At 39.4% G+C, this 18,026-nt stretch overlaps 4 protein-coding genes across 6 annotated transcripts in view; 1 reads left to right on the top strand and 3 right to left on the bottom strand.

The window, feature by feature from the left end:
* Positions 1-1,239, bottom strand: part of LOC131333259 (uncharacterized) — a 96,421-nt gene extending 95,182 nt beyond the window's left edge. The window contains exon 1 of the mRNA XM_058367699.1: positions 1,236-1,239. The gene's annotated coding sequence lies outside the window, so the exon portion shown is untranslated. The remainder of the gene's footprint in view (positions 1-1,235) is intronic.
* An 86-nt stretch (positions 1,240-1,325) lies between these two features.
* Positions 1,326-3,903, top strand: LOC131333249 (aluminum-activated malate transporter 10-like). The gene is made up of 6 exons (XM_058367681.1): positions 1,326-1,831; positions 2,002-2,142; positions 2,330-2,602; positions 2,692-2,807; positions 3,163-3,306; positions 3,389-3,903. Exons 1-6 carry the CDS (start codon positions 1,576-1,578, stop codon positions 3,833-3,835), a joined length of 1,377 nt encoding a protein of 458 aa, XP_058223664.1. The 5' UTR covers positions 1,326-1,575; the 3' UTR covers positions 3,836-3,903.
* A 696-nt stretch (positions 3,904-4,599) lies between these two features.
* Positions 4,600-7,343, bottom strand: LOC131333248 (protein LEAD-SENSITIVE 1). The gene is made up of 3 exons (XM_058367680.1): positions 7,195-7,343; positions 6,873-7,064; positions 4,600-5,505 (listed from the first exon to the last, which is right to left on the bottom strand). The coding sequence occupies exons 2-3, from the start codon at positions 6,964-6,966 to the stop codon at positions 4,817-4,819; spliced, it is 783 nt and encodes a 260-aa protein (XP_058223663.1). The 5' UTR covers positions 6,967-7,064; positions 7,195-7,343; the 3' UTR covers positions 4,600-4,816.
* A 1,104-nt stretch (positions 7,344-8,447) lies between these two features.
* On the bottom strand, positions 8,448-18,026 carry LOC131334543 (bifunctional fucokinase/fucose pyrophosphorylase). 3 transcript variants are annotated; one of them, XM_058369615.1, is made up of 7 exons: positions 17,509-18,026; positions 15,273-15,558; positions 14,642-15,006; positions 13,007-13,133; positions 10,892-11,905; positions 9,862-10,595; positions 8,448-8,957 (listed from the first exon to the last, which is right to left on the bottom strand). In XM_058369615.1, the coding sequence occupies exons 1-7, from the start codon at positions 17,842-17,844 to the stop codon at positions 8,559-8,561; spliced, it is 3,261 nt and encodes a 1,086-aa protein (XP_058225598.1). In that variant the 5' UTR covers positions 17,845-18,026; the 3' UTR covers positions 8,448-8,558. The 3 variants fall into 3 exon arrangements, with proteins under 3 accessions (XP_058225598.1, XP_058225600.1, XP_058225599.1); XM_058369617.1 differs by having other exon boundaries at positions 14,642-14,985; XM_058369616.1 differs by having other exon boundaries at positions 15,273-15,555.

The raw sequence follows: 18,026 nt of genomic DNA, 5'->3' as shown, positions 1-18,026 counted from the left end.
GTATCATGCTCATAGTACAAGTCTTTTATACACTACAAATTTTTACATTAACAAAATAGTTTTAGCATTATTAGTAGCATTCAAGTATATGTGCCCCAAAATAAACTTAATTACAATCCCAATTGATTGGTCTCGTGGTCAATACATGTGACTCTTGTTCTGCTCCCTCTTAACTCTTATGTTTTGAATCTTCTAAAGTGTTATCAACTCCTGTGAGCCTACTCTAAACTCCACCGATGGATGGTGAGATTTGTCCGTGGAGATTAGTAAGAAAGAATAAATTACCTAACTATGTCTATCTCCATAACAAACAGCCACATTAGCGGCACGCCAGAAGCATGCACCTAATTACCAAATGGAAAGAAATTATGTTTTGCATCATATCACTGCTACACCTAAAGTTCAAGGTGTTTTAAAGTCATCACTACGTTTGATGGTGCATGTGAATGGCCATATTGAGTTTTACGACAAAACACTTCAAATTATTTTATGATGCATGATGGTGGTGTAGCTTTTCAAATTGTTTGTTCAGCAATCTGCATAAATATATAATAGATTCAAATGCCTTTCATTCACCTCACATCAGCACATACCAAGTTAGGTGAGTAAAAATTTAGGTACCCAATTGGATGGCAGGTATCAAAACCAGAAGGGACTTTCTGACCGAATTTCCAGGTGATCAGATAACTTAGTGGAGGTTTAATTTTGATAAGATAGTCAGAGAGAACAACTGATAAGCCGAAAATGCTTGCAATTTTCAAAGACAAAAATTCCCATTTAATGGATCTATATCTTCTTTTTTTGTTCCCGTATCATTAACGGATATACTAGTAAATCTTTTTTCTTTTTTCTTTTTTGATCATAGATATACTAGTAAATCTTAGAGACGGCAATTTTAAACTCAGTACGATATGAGAAAGTAGGTCACAAGTTTAACTCATCTCTCAAGACGTTAATCTAATTGTTCTAATAATACAAACTTTCGTCCATAGAAAAAAAAAAAAAAAAAACTTGGTGACTGGGTCCTACTATTTCTCTCCTAGTATAAGATATTTACTTCATAAGCACGGCGAACGAGCTGTTTGATCTTATGAAGTATTGATCCACATAATTAAAAGGAAAAGGACTATGGCATGAAGTGAATTTGTATACTGATACATTAGTAAAACAATAAAGTGATCATGACTTGAGCAAAAGTTGAACTTATTTTTTTAGGTCATCTTATCTCTTCAGTGCTCTTCTACTGGGTATTGCAAATCTTGGTCACTATTTCATCAAGTGAACCTAAAATTGGCCTACCCAAAAAATGATAAGTTTCCCCTAATCCTCCAAACATACCACTTTCCCAACATAAAATAAGCAATTCAAGCAATGTATATATTGTTTGATATGGGACTGAGTCCTAGCAGCATTGCCAGCTAGAAAAAGAAAGAAAAACATTAGTTCTGAGAACTTAAATCTCCCACTTCTTGTCATCAAACTTCTCTCTGCAGCTTATCTCTATCATCATTCAGGCCGTCTGAATTCATCTACAACCAAACAATTCTCAGTACTACCATTTTTTTCTTATAAACCATGGCTAATGAAAAAGAATCCTCACGTGGATTACAGGGTCTAATTGCAAGATTTCTATCAAAAATTTGGAGGTTTTTAGAGAGAGCTTGGAATTTAGGAGTCTCTGAGCCTAAGAAGTTTATCCATTGTCTCAAAGTAGGACTGGCTCTTTCATTTGTGTCACTTTTCTATTACATGAGGCCTTTGTATGATGGTGTGGGAAGGAATGCTATGTGTGCAATTATGACCGTGGTAGTAGTTTTCGAATACACAGTCGGTAGGTATCCCTCTTGAGGCTCACCATATATGTTGTCGTCTTCTTTTTTTGAATTGTACCATACATGTCTATTCTCCTCTTTTGTTCATGTGAAAACAACTGCTCACCTTATTTTGAATAGTCCGGGGAAAGTTCAACTGAGATTTTTAAATTTGATCTTATGGTATCAGGTGCAACGCTATACAAATGCATTAATAGAGCAACTGCAACTTTTCTTGCTGGATCTCTGGGCGTTGGTGTTCATTGGGTGGCCGCTCAATCTGGAGAAAAATTTGAGCCCATAATTCTTGGATCTTTCGTTTTTCTTCTTGGTGAGTACAATATTTGATCATGTGCAGGAGCTTAGTAATACTCATATATCTTTTTGTTCTTTTCTTTCTCTCTTTTCTATATGGGATTAGTTCGAATTTGATTATCTTACAAACTTCATTTTAACATGTCTGGAGTCTATTTGTCAATGACTTTGGGGTGCTCAATAGCAATCAATCTTTCTTGCAGCTTCAGCGGCTACCTTCTCACGATTCATTCCAACAATAAAAGCGAGATTTGATTATGGTGCCATGATATTCATCCTCACCTTCAGCTTGGTGTCACTTTCGGGATATCGTGTTGATGAACTGTTAACGATGGCACAGAACCGAGTATCAACAATATTGTTAGGAACCTCCATATGCATTCTGATAAGCGTGTTGCTCTGTCCAGTCTGGGCTGGCAATGAGCTTCGCCTTCTTGTCAATAGTAACTCAGAAAAACTTGCAGATTCCTTGGAAGGTATGCTCATAATGCCGATCACACAAAACAACTGAATGCATAATGTTCATTTAACACAACGATTTTTTTTATGCAACTTTAAAATTCAGGATGTGTAGCTGAATTCTTCAGCAATGGCATTGGGAACACTAGCAATGAAGACTCTAGTAAAAAGCTGCAAGCATACAAATGTGTACTAAATTCAAAGGGAACAGCGGAATCCCTGGTAAGTCCCCCAAATGAATGTTTTGACCAAGCTAGAGATATATTGATTATCTGTTTTGTACTGTATTCAATTCATATTCTTTGTTTTCATTTTCGGCTTCCATTTTTCTTTTCTTTTTTCACGTTTCCAGATAAAAACTGAAAAAAGTTTGAAAACACTCATTGTCTTCACATAGTTTTTTTAAATTTGAAAACTTGTTTTTCAGATTTCCTGAAGAAATGGGTTATCGTATCAGATGATTTTACATTCTTGCCAGAAAGTTTTTATGTGTTTTTTGGGAAATGAACAGAAAAGAGAAAAGGAAGACAGTATCAAACAGTTGGAAGTTATAGTAACTTCGTTGCGTTTCCAACAGGCTAATTTTGCTAGATGGGAGCCTGCGCACGGGAGCTTCAACTTCCGACATCCATGGAAACAGTACCTCAAGATTGGGGCTGCAATGCGCAACTGTGGTTTCTGCATTGAATCTCTCAGTAGCTCCATCAACTCAGAAGTTCAGGTAAATCTACTTGTTTGAACTGCTTCTTAACTACACATCATTCTACACCACAGCTAAAAACTCAAATTTATAACTACTACAGGTACCCAAGTCTCTAAATAAGAACTTAGGCGATATTTGCATGAGATTGAGCTCTCATTGTTCCCAAGTCTTGAAAGAATTGGCAGCAACAATGAAAACCATGAGAAAATATTCTACAACAGATGTATTGGTGGGAGAAATGAACTTCGCAGTTCAAGAGCTTCAAAATGCCTTGAAATCTCTTCCCAACCAGCAGTTACAAATTGGTGCAACAGGAGAGCAAACCACAACAGAATTCATAGTACCTCTCATAGATATTCTTCCATTGGCCACAGCAATATTTTTACTGATTGAAATTGCAGCACGGATCAAAGGAATTGTTGATGCAGTTGATGAGCTAGCAGATTTAGCTGAATTTAAGCCTGAAATTGATGAGCAATCAAAACAGAGCCAGTCCACTTCAGATAAAACAGATGATGTTACCATGAAGGCCCTTCAAAAGGTCTAAGTTCATCATGATTTGTTGATGCTGTGGTCCTTGTCCATGAATAACAGAAAACTTCTCTGTTTGTTTCTTGAGGAACCATACAATGTACACTCTGCAAAACTTTGGATCATCCCCACAGATAACTCCTCCGCAATATGCAGGCTCCATCCACAATTCTCAAATTTAGAGAGGCCTAGGAAATATGTCCATTCAATCCTTCCTTTAGTCATAAATCATTTAATCCCTAACGTAGCAAAATATATGTAGACTAATGGACGTCGACGAATTTTATATTAACAGGCCGCAAATAATCAAGAATAAACACCCACAAGTCCATAAACCTTCATCTAGTTCTGACTTCCATCCTCTGACTTTTTCTCTCTATAGATAGGTTCCACTTATGGGAGCGGTGCATGTTAGGAATTCCTAGCATCTACCAGATGCTCAAAATCGAAGCACTAAAAGTAAGTTCTTTCCACAAAATTTGTAACAAATTTGACACAGTTCAAAAAATAAGCAACCATGTGCTCTGATATTCGGCCAAGTCCAAAAACATCCAGCAAAGCATGGTTACTCTACAGTCAACTTAGACTCGATCTTTTTTGCTCCATTTCAAAGTTTATGCATGCCAGTAGAAGCAGTGCAATACTCCAACTAATAGTAAAACCCCTATAATAGGAACAATAGTAACAAGAAGAGGAATAAGAATCTAGAATTTTTCATGATCAATAAAACAACATAAGAATGACAAGAAAGGGAATCTGATAGTAACTTCACACAACATATCACAAATAACAAGAACTTCATTCATTCTCTTTATAAATATAACATCAATGGAACAACATATGCCAACAGGAGGCAATTTTTGGACCACACATGACACAACTGTCATAACGAAAACTACCTAATGGTTCTGCAGTTTATTAATGCAAATTACCCACTTATTTTGCTAAGGGCTAGACTATGTACACAGCTTCAATGTTGAAACCCATGAAATTCGTATCACATGACAATCAGTTGGTCAGTGACACCGTTGTCCTCTTCTTTGTCACCACCTTCTCCCCACCCAAGGTTTTCAGCCAATTCCTCCACTGCTACCTTGATAACATCAGATCGGACACCAATATCAGTAGCATACCTGCTCATGCAATACATCCCAGCTGTTACTGTAGCCACACCAATTGGGCTTGGCATCAACAACTTCAGAGGGGAAGAAAGCAGGGCAGCTAAAGGAGCTCCAACAACGGAAGAAGCTTGCCCGCTTCTTCCAACTCCCGACCTCTCAACTATCAGAAGGCCAGTTTTACAGTACAAAGCAAAGTCCTCACAGTTGTTCTGAAACACATCATAATTTCCGAACCCATTTTGAAGCAGATACATAGCTCTGTGAATGACTGTTTCAGGTGGATCTGGCATTGCAGTGGTGCAAGTGCCACCTCGTACTTTGGCAAGGAAAACAGATGGGGTAACACCGTATTCAAAGGAGTAAAGTGATCCATTCCGAAGAAAGCAATCGAGGCAGGTGAGTACCACTCCACTATTGGGTTGTCTGAATCCACAGTCAGGAAACGTGGGACAGGATGAGGGGAGGTCATATTTTTCTTCATAGGAGTTGGCAGAAGTCTCTGTGCTGGAATTTGCATCATGCCTGGGCGTAAAATGAACCACTTTGCTTCCCCCAACAAAGATACCTGCATCATTGGATAGTTTGAAATAGAGATGGACATGAAATGATGAAACATTCGCAATTGAGATGCCACATATGCAATCTCAAGATCTGGCACCCAAAATGTTTCATTTCAACAATCCAGGCCTTTTTTCCAACTTAAAATCACGTGGCTGTACGAAAAAGAGAGCAACATGTGCTGATGTGCCAATGTCCCACAAGTAGCTAACTAAAAGAAGTAAAAAAAGGTATCAAACACAGATCAAAACTTAGCTCTTCTAACTTGGAGTACGTAACATAGCACGGCCAGTGAAAAAGATAGCTTTTTTTAGAAGCAAGTTAATATTGATGCTTCCATGAGTGACAATCCAAATGCTATGCTGGGCGAGATAGTGACAAGGGGGGAAGTGGAGCCCTCTACAACATAAACGTAAGGGCAATTGCTGCTACCTGTGCTGGTTTGTTAGTTTGATAAGATGCAGAAAAGGCCATTGCTTGCCCGTTAGTTGTCCTGTGATGTTTATGTGCAATTAGAGAGAGCATAAGAAACCCCATGAGAGTGCGTCAACCAAATGAACTCATGCCTTATTTTCTTGGGTACCTTTTTTCCCCCTAACCACTGAAAGACATTCCTTTCTTTTCTATGTATTCTACTTTTACCACAAAATACATCTGAGCTATCCTTGGTATGAAAGATTAGAAGGATCTACATATGGATTGATGAATGCACTCAAGCCCACTTCTTCCATTCATTTGTTGGACAAGGACACAAAAACCATGCTATCAATCGCTAGTGGGAGACAAAAAAATCAAAATTCTGGGCTAATTGAATCTTATGTCAGCATAGGAAACAAACAATTTTGGCTGAAGACACTTGGGCACCATCAAAGCGCCATGTTAATGAATCTAGCAGAGGAAAACTACACAGTTTGGTAATTCTTCGACAAAAGGTGGGAAATTTTGTGTCCCTTTGTTTTTGTTGCTGGAATAATGAGCAAAACCAAGGTACAATATTTCTAGTTCAAATTTATTGACATTTTAGGTCACTAAAAACTCAAAGTAATCTGTTTAAAGGTTAAACCCCGCCAACAAATGGCAAGATGCCTTAAAAATCATTCCAAGCTTAGCAAGACTTAACAAACACTCAATTGTTTCCTGGGTCCTCGGATGCGGGGGTGCTTTAGTGTAGTAATGCAAAGGCAAAAGGCAAGAATAAAGCATGCAAAGATAATCAGCAAGAGAGATCCGTCACACACAACCCCTTCCCCTCGAACACAAAAACAAACGAGGACCCACATTTCTTGTTTCTGCAAAGTTATGGAAATCACAGATAGAAAGGGAGGTGCTTTGTAGAAGAATTGAAAGAGAGAAGTGTTAAAATAGGCGAATTACCATGGTGAGAGTAAGCGAATACAGCTCTGTAAGTGTAGATGTGGTCTCCTGCTTTGATCTCACTTCTTTCCACTCTGTTGCTGAGGAGACCCATCTCTAGTCTCTACCCGTCTCCCTCCCAATTCCCTTTCTCCCACCTCTTCCCTGAAATGAGGCCGCTTTGCAAGTCAACTCGTTTCAGCTATACGAAACCTGAATTTTCTTTATCATTACTACTAATTAGATTTAGGAAAAAAACCAATATACTCTTTTTCTATGCAGAGAAAATGTAGGAGTAGTATAATAAAGGTGGGGTAGGAGAAGAGAGAGATGATTGGCTGACCGAAGCATCTGATGAACTACTACCCTGACCCATTCAACATATTAGATGAGTGATAATGATGCTGATGATGATGATGTTTCTTCATCTTTTCTTTTGCTCGCTGTTTTCCCTTTGCTTTTGACTCGTGGAGATGGGGAATGCGGAGTGATGAGATTAGGCTCCTCTGTGCTCATGTGCACAGAGAAAACCCAATGGGTGAATTTTCGTCTACAATATACCCTTGCTTGATTTTCGCAATCATAAATGATGTTCTCATTCGTCTACACCTAGTCCCAAGAAAAGTTATTGCCATTTCCAGAAGAAAGTTCATATAGTAATAACAATACCTAATATTCCGAAGTACCGGAAAAAAAAATTAAAAAAATAGTACCTTGCCTCCTTATCACGGTTTCCAGTGCTTCTTTAGTTTGTCACTTTTTTTGTTTATGGAGTATTTTGATTTAAAAATAATTAAATGCATACACGTTATTGTTTGTTTACTTTACATAATCATCACTCAAAAAATAAAAAACACTTGTTTTTTTATTTGGTATTTTGCTAAAATAGGCAGATAAAAAATAAGTCGTTTGACTAAAAAAAAAACTGCCCTAAATGTGGTGGTATAGTTTTATTTTGTCTTTTCTTTTTTTAAGAGAAATTTCATTGTGTATTACGTATATCCTCAATTATTAGATGGAATATCTCCGAAGTCGACCGTAGTATGATTTTCTTTGCAGAATTTTTGTACTAAAATCTTGTTTGCAATTCAATCCATGCAAAAATAATACTCTAGAAATAGTTGCCGTAGTTTTCAAATGTGAAATTGCGGTGAACATAAGTAGTAATTGATACACAAGTACTAACACAATTCATCTTCTGTTTAGTTTTTTTTTTGGTCAAACTGGCATAGATAGAGAAATTAAAACATAGTTTTGGGGAGCTTAACTCCCCTAACATCATTCTGTTTAGTTATTTATATCTTGGCTAGCGGTCAACTTGGCAAAATTACTAAGGTACGTCAATACTATGCCTCTAAACACATACACGTCATTACCACTACACAAAACTTCAACACAGGAGTTAGGTTTTCACTGCAAAAGAAGACTGAGGTTTCATTACCAACATCACTGAAACTTCAACCTGCTTAAACTCCTCTACATAACTTCGAATTTCCAGAGCTCAAACAGAGCTAGATCTTTCTGGACATGTAGAAGACAGAAAAGACAACTATGAAATATTCCGACCAGAAAATAAACAACAGCATTCTACTGAACTTGAAAGAACAAGCAGCTTTCTGCCAAACTTTATTGCACAGAAATTATACATCAATTACATTAATCTCCCAATAAATGATCCGGTTATTTAAGGTGTATATAACCATTTACCTAACTTCCTAAAGAGATGTGCCAATTGTAGACTTCTACATCAAACTCTGGATCCCGTTCTAACAAATGGGTCAATTCCTTGGCGCACTCAGCATCCTTGGCCAGTAACAATGCAAAACCCCCACCACCAGCCCCCACAAGCTTGTAGCCACAGCAGTAAGGGTCAGCGAATGCAAAGAGTTTATCAACAAATTCATTGCTACAACATGGATCGAGTTCTTGATGCAACCTCCAAGCCTCCATCATAATCTCCCCTAGTTCATCTACATCACAGTTCATTAAAGCCTCCCTTCCAATCTTAGCCAGTTCAGCGAGGCGTTTGATACTGGATACAAGCAGGTTGTCTCGCCGGAGATACCGGATTACCACCTTTTGCAGGACTTGGTGCGCAAGTCGAACCTACAGGGTAACAGCAGGCTGCAGTCTCAGAGGAACTTACAAAAGTCACAAAGAAACCCATCCAACCAACCAGAAGAAAAAGAAACCCAGGAGAAAAAGACAAGAAAATGTTAGGGACACGTATGTCCAAGCACAGATGCGTTCGGAGATGTCCGAAGTTTGTGGGTCCCAGGCTCCCAGCATCGCATGGAAGTATGGAATCCACATGCATCAAACAGCTGGGGACACATCTCTGTCCATAGCACTACAATGTAAAAAACAAAATTTAATTACAGGGAATAGAAAGGGAGCCAGAAGAATGAACTCACACCAAATCAACCTAAGGATAAAGGGCAAGGGACTATCCATTAGGTGAATATGGCTACCACAAACTTTTAGTTCTTCAAATTACTCAATTAGGCATTTTTGTCCCCAACTCAAGCCCCATTCCACCAAATGGATAGTCAAATGATCCCTATGATTGAAGGGTCAAGGAACATCCAAAGGTCTGATAGGAAGCCATTTGGCTCAAAGAATGAACAGGGAAACAAATATTTTGCGGTCTATTTGCGATAGTGCAGTATTGGAGTAATTATAACTCATTGTAATACATCAAGGCCAAAAAAGATCGGCTAGGACGTACTACGTAGTTAATCGGCTTCTATAAATGGCAAGGTCTTGAGACGTAGGGGTAGCCAGGACTCCCAGGGCCTAGGACCCTCTATTAAATTTCACATTCAGTTGCCCTTCTAGTCATTACATTTGAAACCAAATTTTACAGACAAGCAGTTCAGGAACACTCCAGGACACTCACTATGATGATAATGTCGTAGATGTATAACTGGGTTAAGGAAATGTCCTACTATTTGCTAATTTTTCAAAAAGAAACATAAAAGAAATGAACATATAAAAAGTGCAAGCTTACTTGGCCCGTAAATACCACAAGCAGTCGTTGCTGCAACTCCCTGATTAATTGTGGAGAAGCCAACAGTGGGATGACTTGAAGTCGCAATGGTATTCCAGGAAAACTTGTTGTAAATTTGATTCCAGGATATAAACCTCCAATTTGATCCTGCCAACCTCCTCCTGTTCCCATGAGCTGCTCTAATACCAAAACAAGTCTTGCTACATTTTCATTACTTTCATCCCCATCAGTTATTTGGAGAAGTCCCTTGACCACAGCTGCAGCTAAGATGCTGGAAGTTCCCAAGCCACTCCCACGGGGAACATTGGCCCATGTTCTAATCTTCAATCCCATGGACACAAGAATCTTATCATGGACAATGCCAGTCACTAGCAGTGCAGATTTGACAAGACGAAACGGATCATTGCTGTCAAATGGAGTTGCGATACAGGTAATATCCTCAATAAACAACTCGTTTCCAGCATCATCCCTGATTGACACCCCAGTAGTTATTGTTGTGTCTATGATGGTGCCAATTGGAAGAGAACCGTCCAAAGTTACTGCCATATTCAAGACACAACCAGCACGCTCTAAGCTCCATGGAGGAGTATCACTCCAACCACCAACAAAATCCACCCGAACTGGTAACTCAACCTTAGCTGTTCTAGAGCATAAAGATTTATCCACAAGGTCCTCCCTGTTGATAATCTGATTTCCTTTTGAAAATATCCTATTGGAGGATTCAGAGAAATGTTCTGCAAACACAAAAGATAACCATTTAGTAGAGATGAAGCCCTTCATGAAGTCAGAGGAAATATTACAGCAGCAGACTAAATTATTACGAATAATACTCAGGGAGCATGGTACAAACTTGAGTTCAAATTTGGGGGTGGGGGTGGTTGGGGGGGTTGGGATTGGGGGAGGAACTGCAAAACCAAAACCAAAACCAACAAAGAATAGCTGACATAGTAAGCAATCATGTTTTCCCTTCACTGTCTTCTTTTCACCTGAACACAATCTTATGTCTACCAAGACATAATTTCATGCTTACCTTTGAAGCCATACCTCACAGCTGAAGCGGTTTCTTCCGCCACTGCAGCCCAAACTTTGTGTTCCAGCTCACATGCTGCTGTTTCTTCACTGCAAGCTCGAAGAAGATCAACTTGCACCTGGTATACCCTGCTTTTAGGAAGGATCTTAGAGTTCTGGGCCTGGAGGTTGGGACACAAGGCCAGGAAGTCTTTGCACATTCTTACTCCTGAGGCTTCTTTTTGGAGGATTTCTTCGCACAACTGAGACAAGTTGCGGCCAAGCAAACCGAAATTAAGGCAAGCTTTGACAATCCCAGCTGCAAGATCTGCGTGATGATTTCCAGAGCCAAAGCACATTTGTGAGAAGTCAATTGATCTATGCAATTCCTCCAAACTGACACGGTGCGACTTTTTCCATAAAAGAAGCAACGATCCATTTATTTGGTCACTCAAGCCCATCAACCATGTTGCCACACGAAGCATCTCGAAATAAGAAAGAATAGGGAATATCTTCGCGCTCCACAAACACTTCTCCTGAGAAACTGTTGAGCTCCACAAATCAGTTTCTTGAATGCCTAAATCATCTAAAACCTTTTCCCATGGTTTCCCACAAAAAGTTCCATCCCTTGAAAGAGAATTTTTTGGGTTGTCATGGAGGCCACAGTACACAATAACTCTTCCAGTGCATCCTACCAATGGAACCTCCCAAAGACAATGCCGATCAGGAAGCATGAACCTGAATGGCTCCTTTGGGGCACTATCATTGACTACTGGCACATTAACACCAACAACGATGGATTGGGAACCAATTTGTATGCCACCCAATATGGATGAATCGTATACAATAGAATCTTCCCCAATTGAGACACCAGGTGCAATCTCACTGGAAAGAATAATAGCAGATGCAGCAATGTCAGAAACAGTGGTTGCCGGAATAGAACATAGGTGTCTACGACCTACAAGTTCCGAATTACCCCCGCTAAGGTGATCCAAGACTTCACTTGAGGTCCCAAAATGTAGGAACGACAAATCATCTGCATGGATTGGACCCAAACAACCATCAAGGATGTTTTTAGTAGCTGATATATGCAATAGATCATGAAGCATAACATACCCAACAAAGATCCCACATTGCTTAATTATCAACTCCCAAACTAGTATATGAGCCTAGGCAGTCTTTCCACTCATTGCGAATTGGTTTGAGTTGGATGCTTCAACAGGGTATCAGAGCTCAGCTTTAAGAGGCATGTGGACAAGACTCTCTTGATTGATTGATTGATAGCCCAATTGTTAGTTCCTTAGTTGTTTCCTTGTGATCCCTATATTATGGTTCTTTGTTAACCTCTCCACATGCGAGTTAGGGTTGCACGTGCAGGGGAGTATTAGAGCTTATCCCACATTGATTAATTATCACGTCCCAAACTAGTATGTAAGCCTCGTAGCCTCTCCATTCATTTCCAATTGATTTTGAGATTGATGCTTTAACAATAAATATTTAACTTTTTTCCATAAAAGATTCTACAACAAACAAATCACCTTAGACGAGGCGGCAAAAGAATTTTCACAATTTCTAGGGATACTATAGCTATTACTCAAAATTTGGGGGGGACCATGGCCACCCTTGTCCCTGTCCGCTTCCCAAGGAAAAAAGGAACTCTGCATATTCTTCCATATGAACGGTGCCCGACAGGAACAAATCCCAAATCTACTACGAGGGAAATCCTAACATGGAATATGTTCCCTTTTTCATAATTTGAAGAAGGAACAACGGAGAAGGGGTCCAATGATCTCTAAAATTCCAAAAGACAAAAGAATAAGGCTTTCCAATAAACAAAGTGTCTGTAAAAAAATAACAAAAAAATCTCTCCAATAAATAAATGAACAGAAAGATTGCAGAAATCTAACACCTGAAGAAAAGATGTTCAAATGCTCGTTGTTTCTCTTCGTTCTTAGACAATTGAAAAGAGAATGATTAAGCTGGATTTGAATTCGAACCAAATATTTTTTGTAGCACAAATCTGAATCAATTAGTGTCATAGCTACCATAGCTCTTGCCAGCAAACACACTTTTCCACTAAAGGGAACAAATATAAGTATAATATCAGCATCAATAGGCCTAACAATGGTTGACATACAGGCACAATAGCTGAACATCTTATGCTGTCCCAAACTGTTGACGAGTTCTTCACCCAAAGGGCGTGGTAGCAGCCATTCATGTTTTGCAGGTACCCAAGCTGCTACCAGATCTTCATACAAACTCATCTGCACAGGTTACATCGATCTATTTCAAAAGCTGCTCCTTTGCTGGAATCCCTTACAAAACCAGTTATTTATAGAGGTCCATTTAACTTTCTTTTGGTCAGTATATGCTTAACAATATACCGACATTTTTGCCATGAAAAAAAAAAGGAGAAGCATATCGAAGACAGAATATATGAACACAATGACCACAAAACCAGTAACAGTAACGGAACCAATGAACATCTGAAATGGATAGCCAGCAGTACAAGGATCGCATCATGTCAAGGTTGCTCAACAATAAGCAAGGAGAGACTGAAACGGCACGGGCATCAGGCATAAATAAGAGTTGGATAGATGAAATCAAGTTGTTCTTGTAAGGCACTGTGAAACCAGCTACAACTTGCAATTTAAGCAGAACTTTTATGAGGAAGACCAGAAAACATGTCATGCATAACAACTGATGCCGAAATGACAATGTGGCATGACCATAAAAAAGAAACAACAAAAAGCAAGCGCGCGCGCGAGAGAGAGAGAGAGAGAGAGAGAGAGAGAGAGAGAGAGAGAGAGAGAGAGAGAGAGAAGTGAAAAGGTATAAAACAAGTAGGTTGGTTTAGCCATATACTGTGAAAGCCTGTTGCAAAAGCAAGGGGAGGATTTTCTGCAAGAATGGCGAAAATTTGAGAAAAAGGTCAAAACTATTGGAACAGATGACATAATTTGACTGGTGACCAAAGAAACGATAACCACCAAGACAAATGGTCAAGGTATTCTCTTAGGGTGTGTTTGGAACTTGGGGAAAGAAATGGGAAGGAAGAGAAAATTTTAAAATTTCCTTTCCATTGTTTGGTTTCTAGATGAAGAGTATCTGGAAAGTTCAAAAAACAAAGTTCAATTTTCTCTCCAATTTCTTCTTAACTTTTCCTCTAATCTTTCTCTTCATTATCTTCCCTTCCTTTCCATTTCCTTCAACAAGTTCCAAACAGAGCCTTACTTGGGCTCTGTGGATATCAATCGACAATTGTAGATATCATCACTTACAGAATTTTTAGAATCAGTACATGCACTAATATCTTTTTTCTAACCACTAAGTAAATCATGTCACAAGAGCCATTGCACTCTGTTGTCAACAGCTTGTCTGCAGAACCTAATATAGTTCAAAGCTGTAAGTCAAGGCAGTTCACAAGAGCAAGAGGTAAAAGACACAGTGCAGAGGTATAACAAAGAAAATATTAGGGGAATATCTGAAGTGCCATAACAGCTACTAGTAAACATTTTTAACGACGGAAGACAACTTAACTTTCTGATCAACATAAATCCCTCATTCAGTAAATTAACAAGGGAGAAAATAGTCCAAATGTTTAGATCTCACTAATATATTTGGGTGCGCTTCAGCAATTTAAATTGATGAGATATACGATACGTCATGTATAGATCTCATGCCAAACCAACATCTCCAACAATCACAGCTAATATAGTAATATTTGATACCACAATTCTACAGATGGGTTCCTCCAAAGCCAATGGCTAACCTCTTTTCTGCTCTTCAGAAGCTGTGAAATCATTGGTTGGCTGGAATAGGAAAGCATAGCAAGCTCCTCCCATGCTTTACCTCTAACTGCTATTATTCCAGTGTCAAGCAATGTTCTACCATCATCTAGAATTGCCTTATGCTTAACAAGCTCCACTACACTAGGTTTCTGAAGAAGATCCTCAACTAAACTGACAGAGTTAGTTCCATCTGAAATTCCAATTTTGGATGCCACAATAACACCATGGTTAGAAGCAATGTCCAGAGTAATAGGAACAGTAATGATGCTGGCAGCATCTCCTGGAAGAGTCATAGCTGAGGCATCAAAACATGGAAGAACATCACCTGTCATGATAAATAGTCCACCTGCAGATAAGTTTTGTTAAAAGATATGACGGCACAATAGTTAATTATAAGCTCTTGAACAACATTCCTAGTGTCCAAATGTTTCATATGGACAAAGTGTTCATGCACCACTGACATATGCATTCACCAACCCAAGACTTTACACCTGATCCATCATAATAGTTTCCTTTCGCATACAAGTGGCTCTAGGTGACTGAAGGTACCATTTTAGGTTGCACTTATGACCAGAAGTCAATTTTATTCAAAAGATAAACAGGACAAGTAACCTTCATTTTCAAAAGCTTGTCTTGCGCAAGAAGAAATTGCAAGTACATGGTCAAAAAGCAGGGGAACTGGCCCATCAGGGTCTTCAGATGCCAAATATGGCAGAGGCAGGAAAACTTTGCCCATAGGATTTGCCCAAGGTACCCTTTTCGAGTCACCTCCCGCATGAAGCAACAGTATATGCTTTTTTGCAATGAAGCTAACCAATGGTAGAAGCGGAAATTCATTGTTGGACTTATCACGTGGCGCAGCAGATCCAAAGCCACTATCATATCCATTTGCCACCTGCTGATAGTACAAGTCCCAACAAAGAAAAAACAAGATGGTTGCATGAGCATCTAGCATCACAAGTTTAATGTAACACCTTACAAGCTATATCCGCGAGAAAAACATACAGGAAATAAAAAAAATTTAAAAAAATTAAACAAGATGGTTATATGTGTCTGCTCATGCAAACACATACACGAGAAGAGAGAGAGAGAGAGAGAGAGAGAGAGAGAGAGAGAGAGTAGGAAAAAATCGTGAATGTGAATATTTTAACAGCACTAGAAGCATTGTGACTTGCATGATGTTATGAGCAGAAGCACGAAACCATTCCCAGGGTTGCTACCTAGTACACTATCAACTAAGATGATCATATATTACTCGGACATCTTAAAAGATAGGGAGTTCTAATAAAAACGGGACAACGAAGTTCCTATGGGAAATAATTAAAATGATCTAGTCACGTATGCAGTTATACAATCTTCCGAGGGGAGGTTAAGCGATCATTTTGCCCTCTCTACCAATGCCACAATGCATAAGTTTCTCCTTGTGGACGTACGGTTGAGGATGTCTTTAAATATCCCTACACTATATTGACAGAAGTTTTTCATCTTGTCTAAGCGGCTAACAAATAGAAGACCAATACCTAATGGTCAATCAAAACGCAAGCTCACAACATTTTTTTTTTTATAACCGAGGAACAACCCTGCATCCGAGTCACTATTGGACCCGACTATGCAATCCAAACCTCGGGGGAGACTAGCACAGCAACCCACTGCCATAGCCCCTCACTTAAAGCATGGTATGCCTCCAGGGGGAATCGAACCCTACTATGTTGCAAGCGCAGGTTCGCCCTTACCATGTTGACACAAACTCACAGCATCAAGAGGAGTGGCATGGGGAAATGTCAGCTATTTTTGGTTGCTTATCTTTCAAATTTGTCATCAGTCCAATTGCTTTCGTCAAGAAGTTATTTCCAATTGCTTTCGTCAAGAAGTTATTCCACATAATCAAAAGAATACCTCCCACCAAACCTACGGGCATAGAGGAAAATAATGGCTTCCATCAAAATAAGAGAACAAAATGGTATCCCAAGTACTTCCCGACTTTTGTATTCCTAAGAATGAATCCGCAATGATTTTAGCATCAGCAACGTATGGAAACAAAAATCGCAACAATCAGACACCCAAGCCGTCAAATGTAAGGCATGAGAGGGCAAACAATGTTAGGCTGAAACTTGGCGTCCAAAGGTTTAACTCATTTAGAACACAGCCAATTCATGATTTGACCTAAAATATTAGCACTCGTATGCAGTAGCAGAGGGAGCATGTGCCCACTGGGGGCACATTCCCCCATTGCAATGATCATTTTTTCCTCTCTCAAACACTTGAACTAATTTGCACCTTTAGTTTTAACACATTTATTTCACTGTTTAGATATTACGTTTTCTTTTTCAAAACATAATACCTTCTTCAAAACATAACACAGTGGTAATTCGAAAGAAGCATTTTTCAAACGTAAGTACAATAATGATGTCTTGTTTGCTTAATATTTCTAATTGGTACTCTTTGAAAGGGGGCAATTTTATTAATTTTTCAATTCTTCTCTTCTAAACTTCAAAAAAAGAAATTATGTAAGCTAAATATGAAAAAAGTTGACTAAAGATGCTTTCTTTCTGAAAGGCAAACAAATACACAAGACAAACTAAACGGACATATTGGATTTGTAGTTGATTTAAGTGCCAATTTTTTCCAATCTTATCTTGAATATTGAATTCCTTAAAATTGTGTTTAATTGGTGCCCCACTAATACAAACTTTTGGCTACGCCTCGTATGAGCTGCTACCCCGCATTGCCAGGTCAATATGAACAATGGGAATCTCTAGTCTTGCTAAACACAACATCCAATACCCAAGCAGCAGTTGATTCAGGTCTCAGGACAACGTTTGTGTTATGAAATGGACGGTAAGAGTACCTCGGGGCAGAGATCGAGACCAAGGTGGCGGTAATGGCGTGCGAGGGCGTAAATGGCATTGAGAGTGGCAGCGCCGGAGCCGATCCGCTGTCCGTTCGGGTCGGGCACGGCGAGGGTGACCGTGGAGATGGCGATCCGGCCCATGCGCTTGGCCCGCCTGAGCTGCCACTCGTAGAGCTCGGCTTGGTGGGGACTGGCAGCCGTGAGGACGATGGCGTCCCACGTCGGAACCCTAGATGGGTGGCGCACCGACAACCTGAGACGGTACCACGATTTACGAAGTATTCGGGCCAAATCCGCTTTCTCCTGGGACCTCGTGGATCTCTTCTTCTCCATTTGAGAAGAAACCCCTAATTAAGAAAAGTGATGATGATCTCTTCTCGTCCAATTAATAGTCACTCACTCTTCTGCCTTGTGCCAGAACAGTCAACAGAAGGTCTAAGCGATATGCGGATACCATATCTCAGTATTGCATATTTATAGGTGTAGATTAAAGTGAAGTGTGAAGGCGAGGAAGA

This window comes from Rhododendron vialii, chromosome 7a (genome assembly GCF_030253575.1).
Source record: "Rhododendron vialii isolate Sample 1 chromosome 7a, ASM3025357v1".
In the NCBI taxonomy this organism is placed as follows: domain Eukaryota; kingdom Viridiplantae; phylum Streptophyta; class Magnoliopsida; order Ericales; family Ericaceae; genus Rhododendron; species Rhododendron vialii.
The sequence above is the reverse complement of the archived record's forward strand: the minus strand, read 5'-3'. Positions and strand labels throughout refer to the sequence as shown.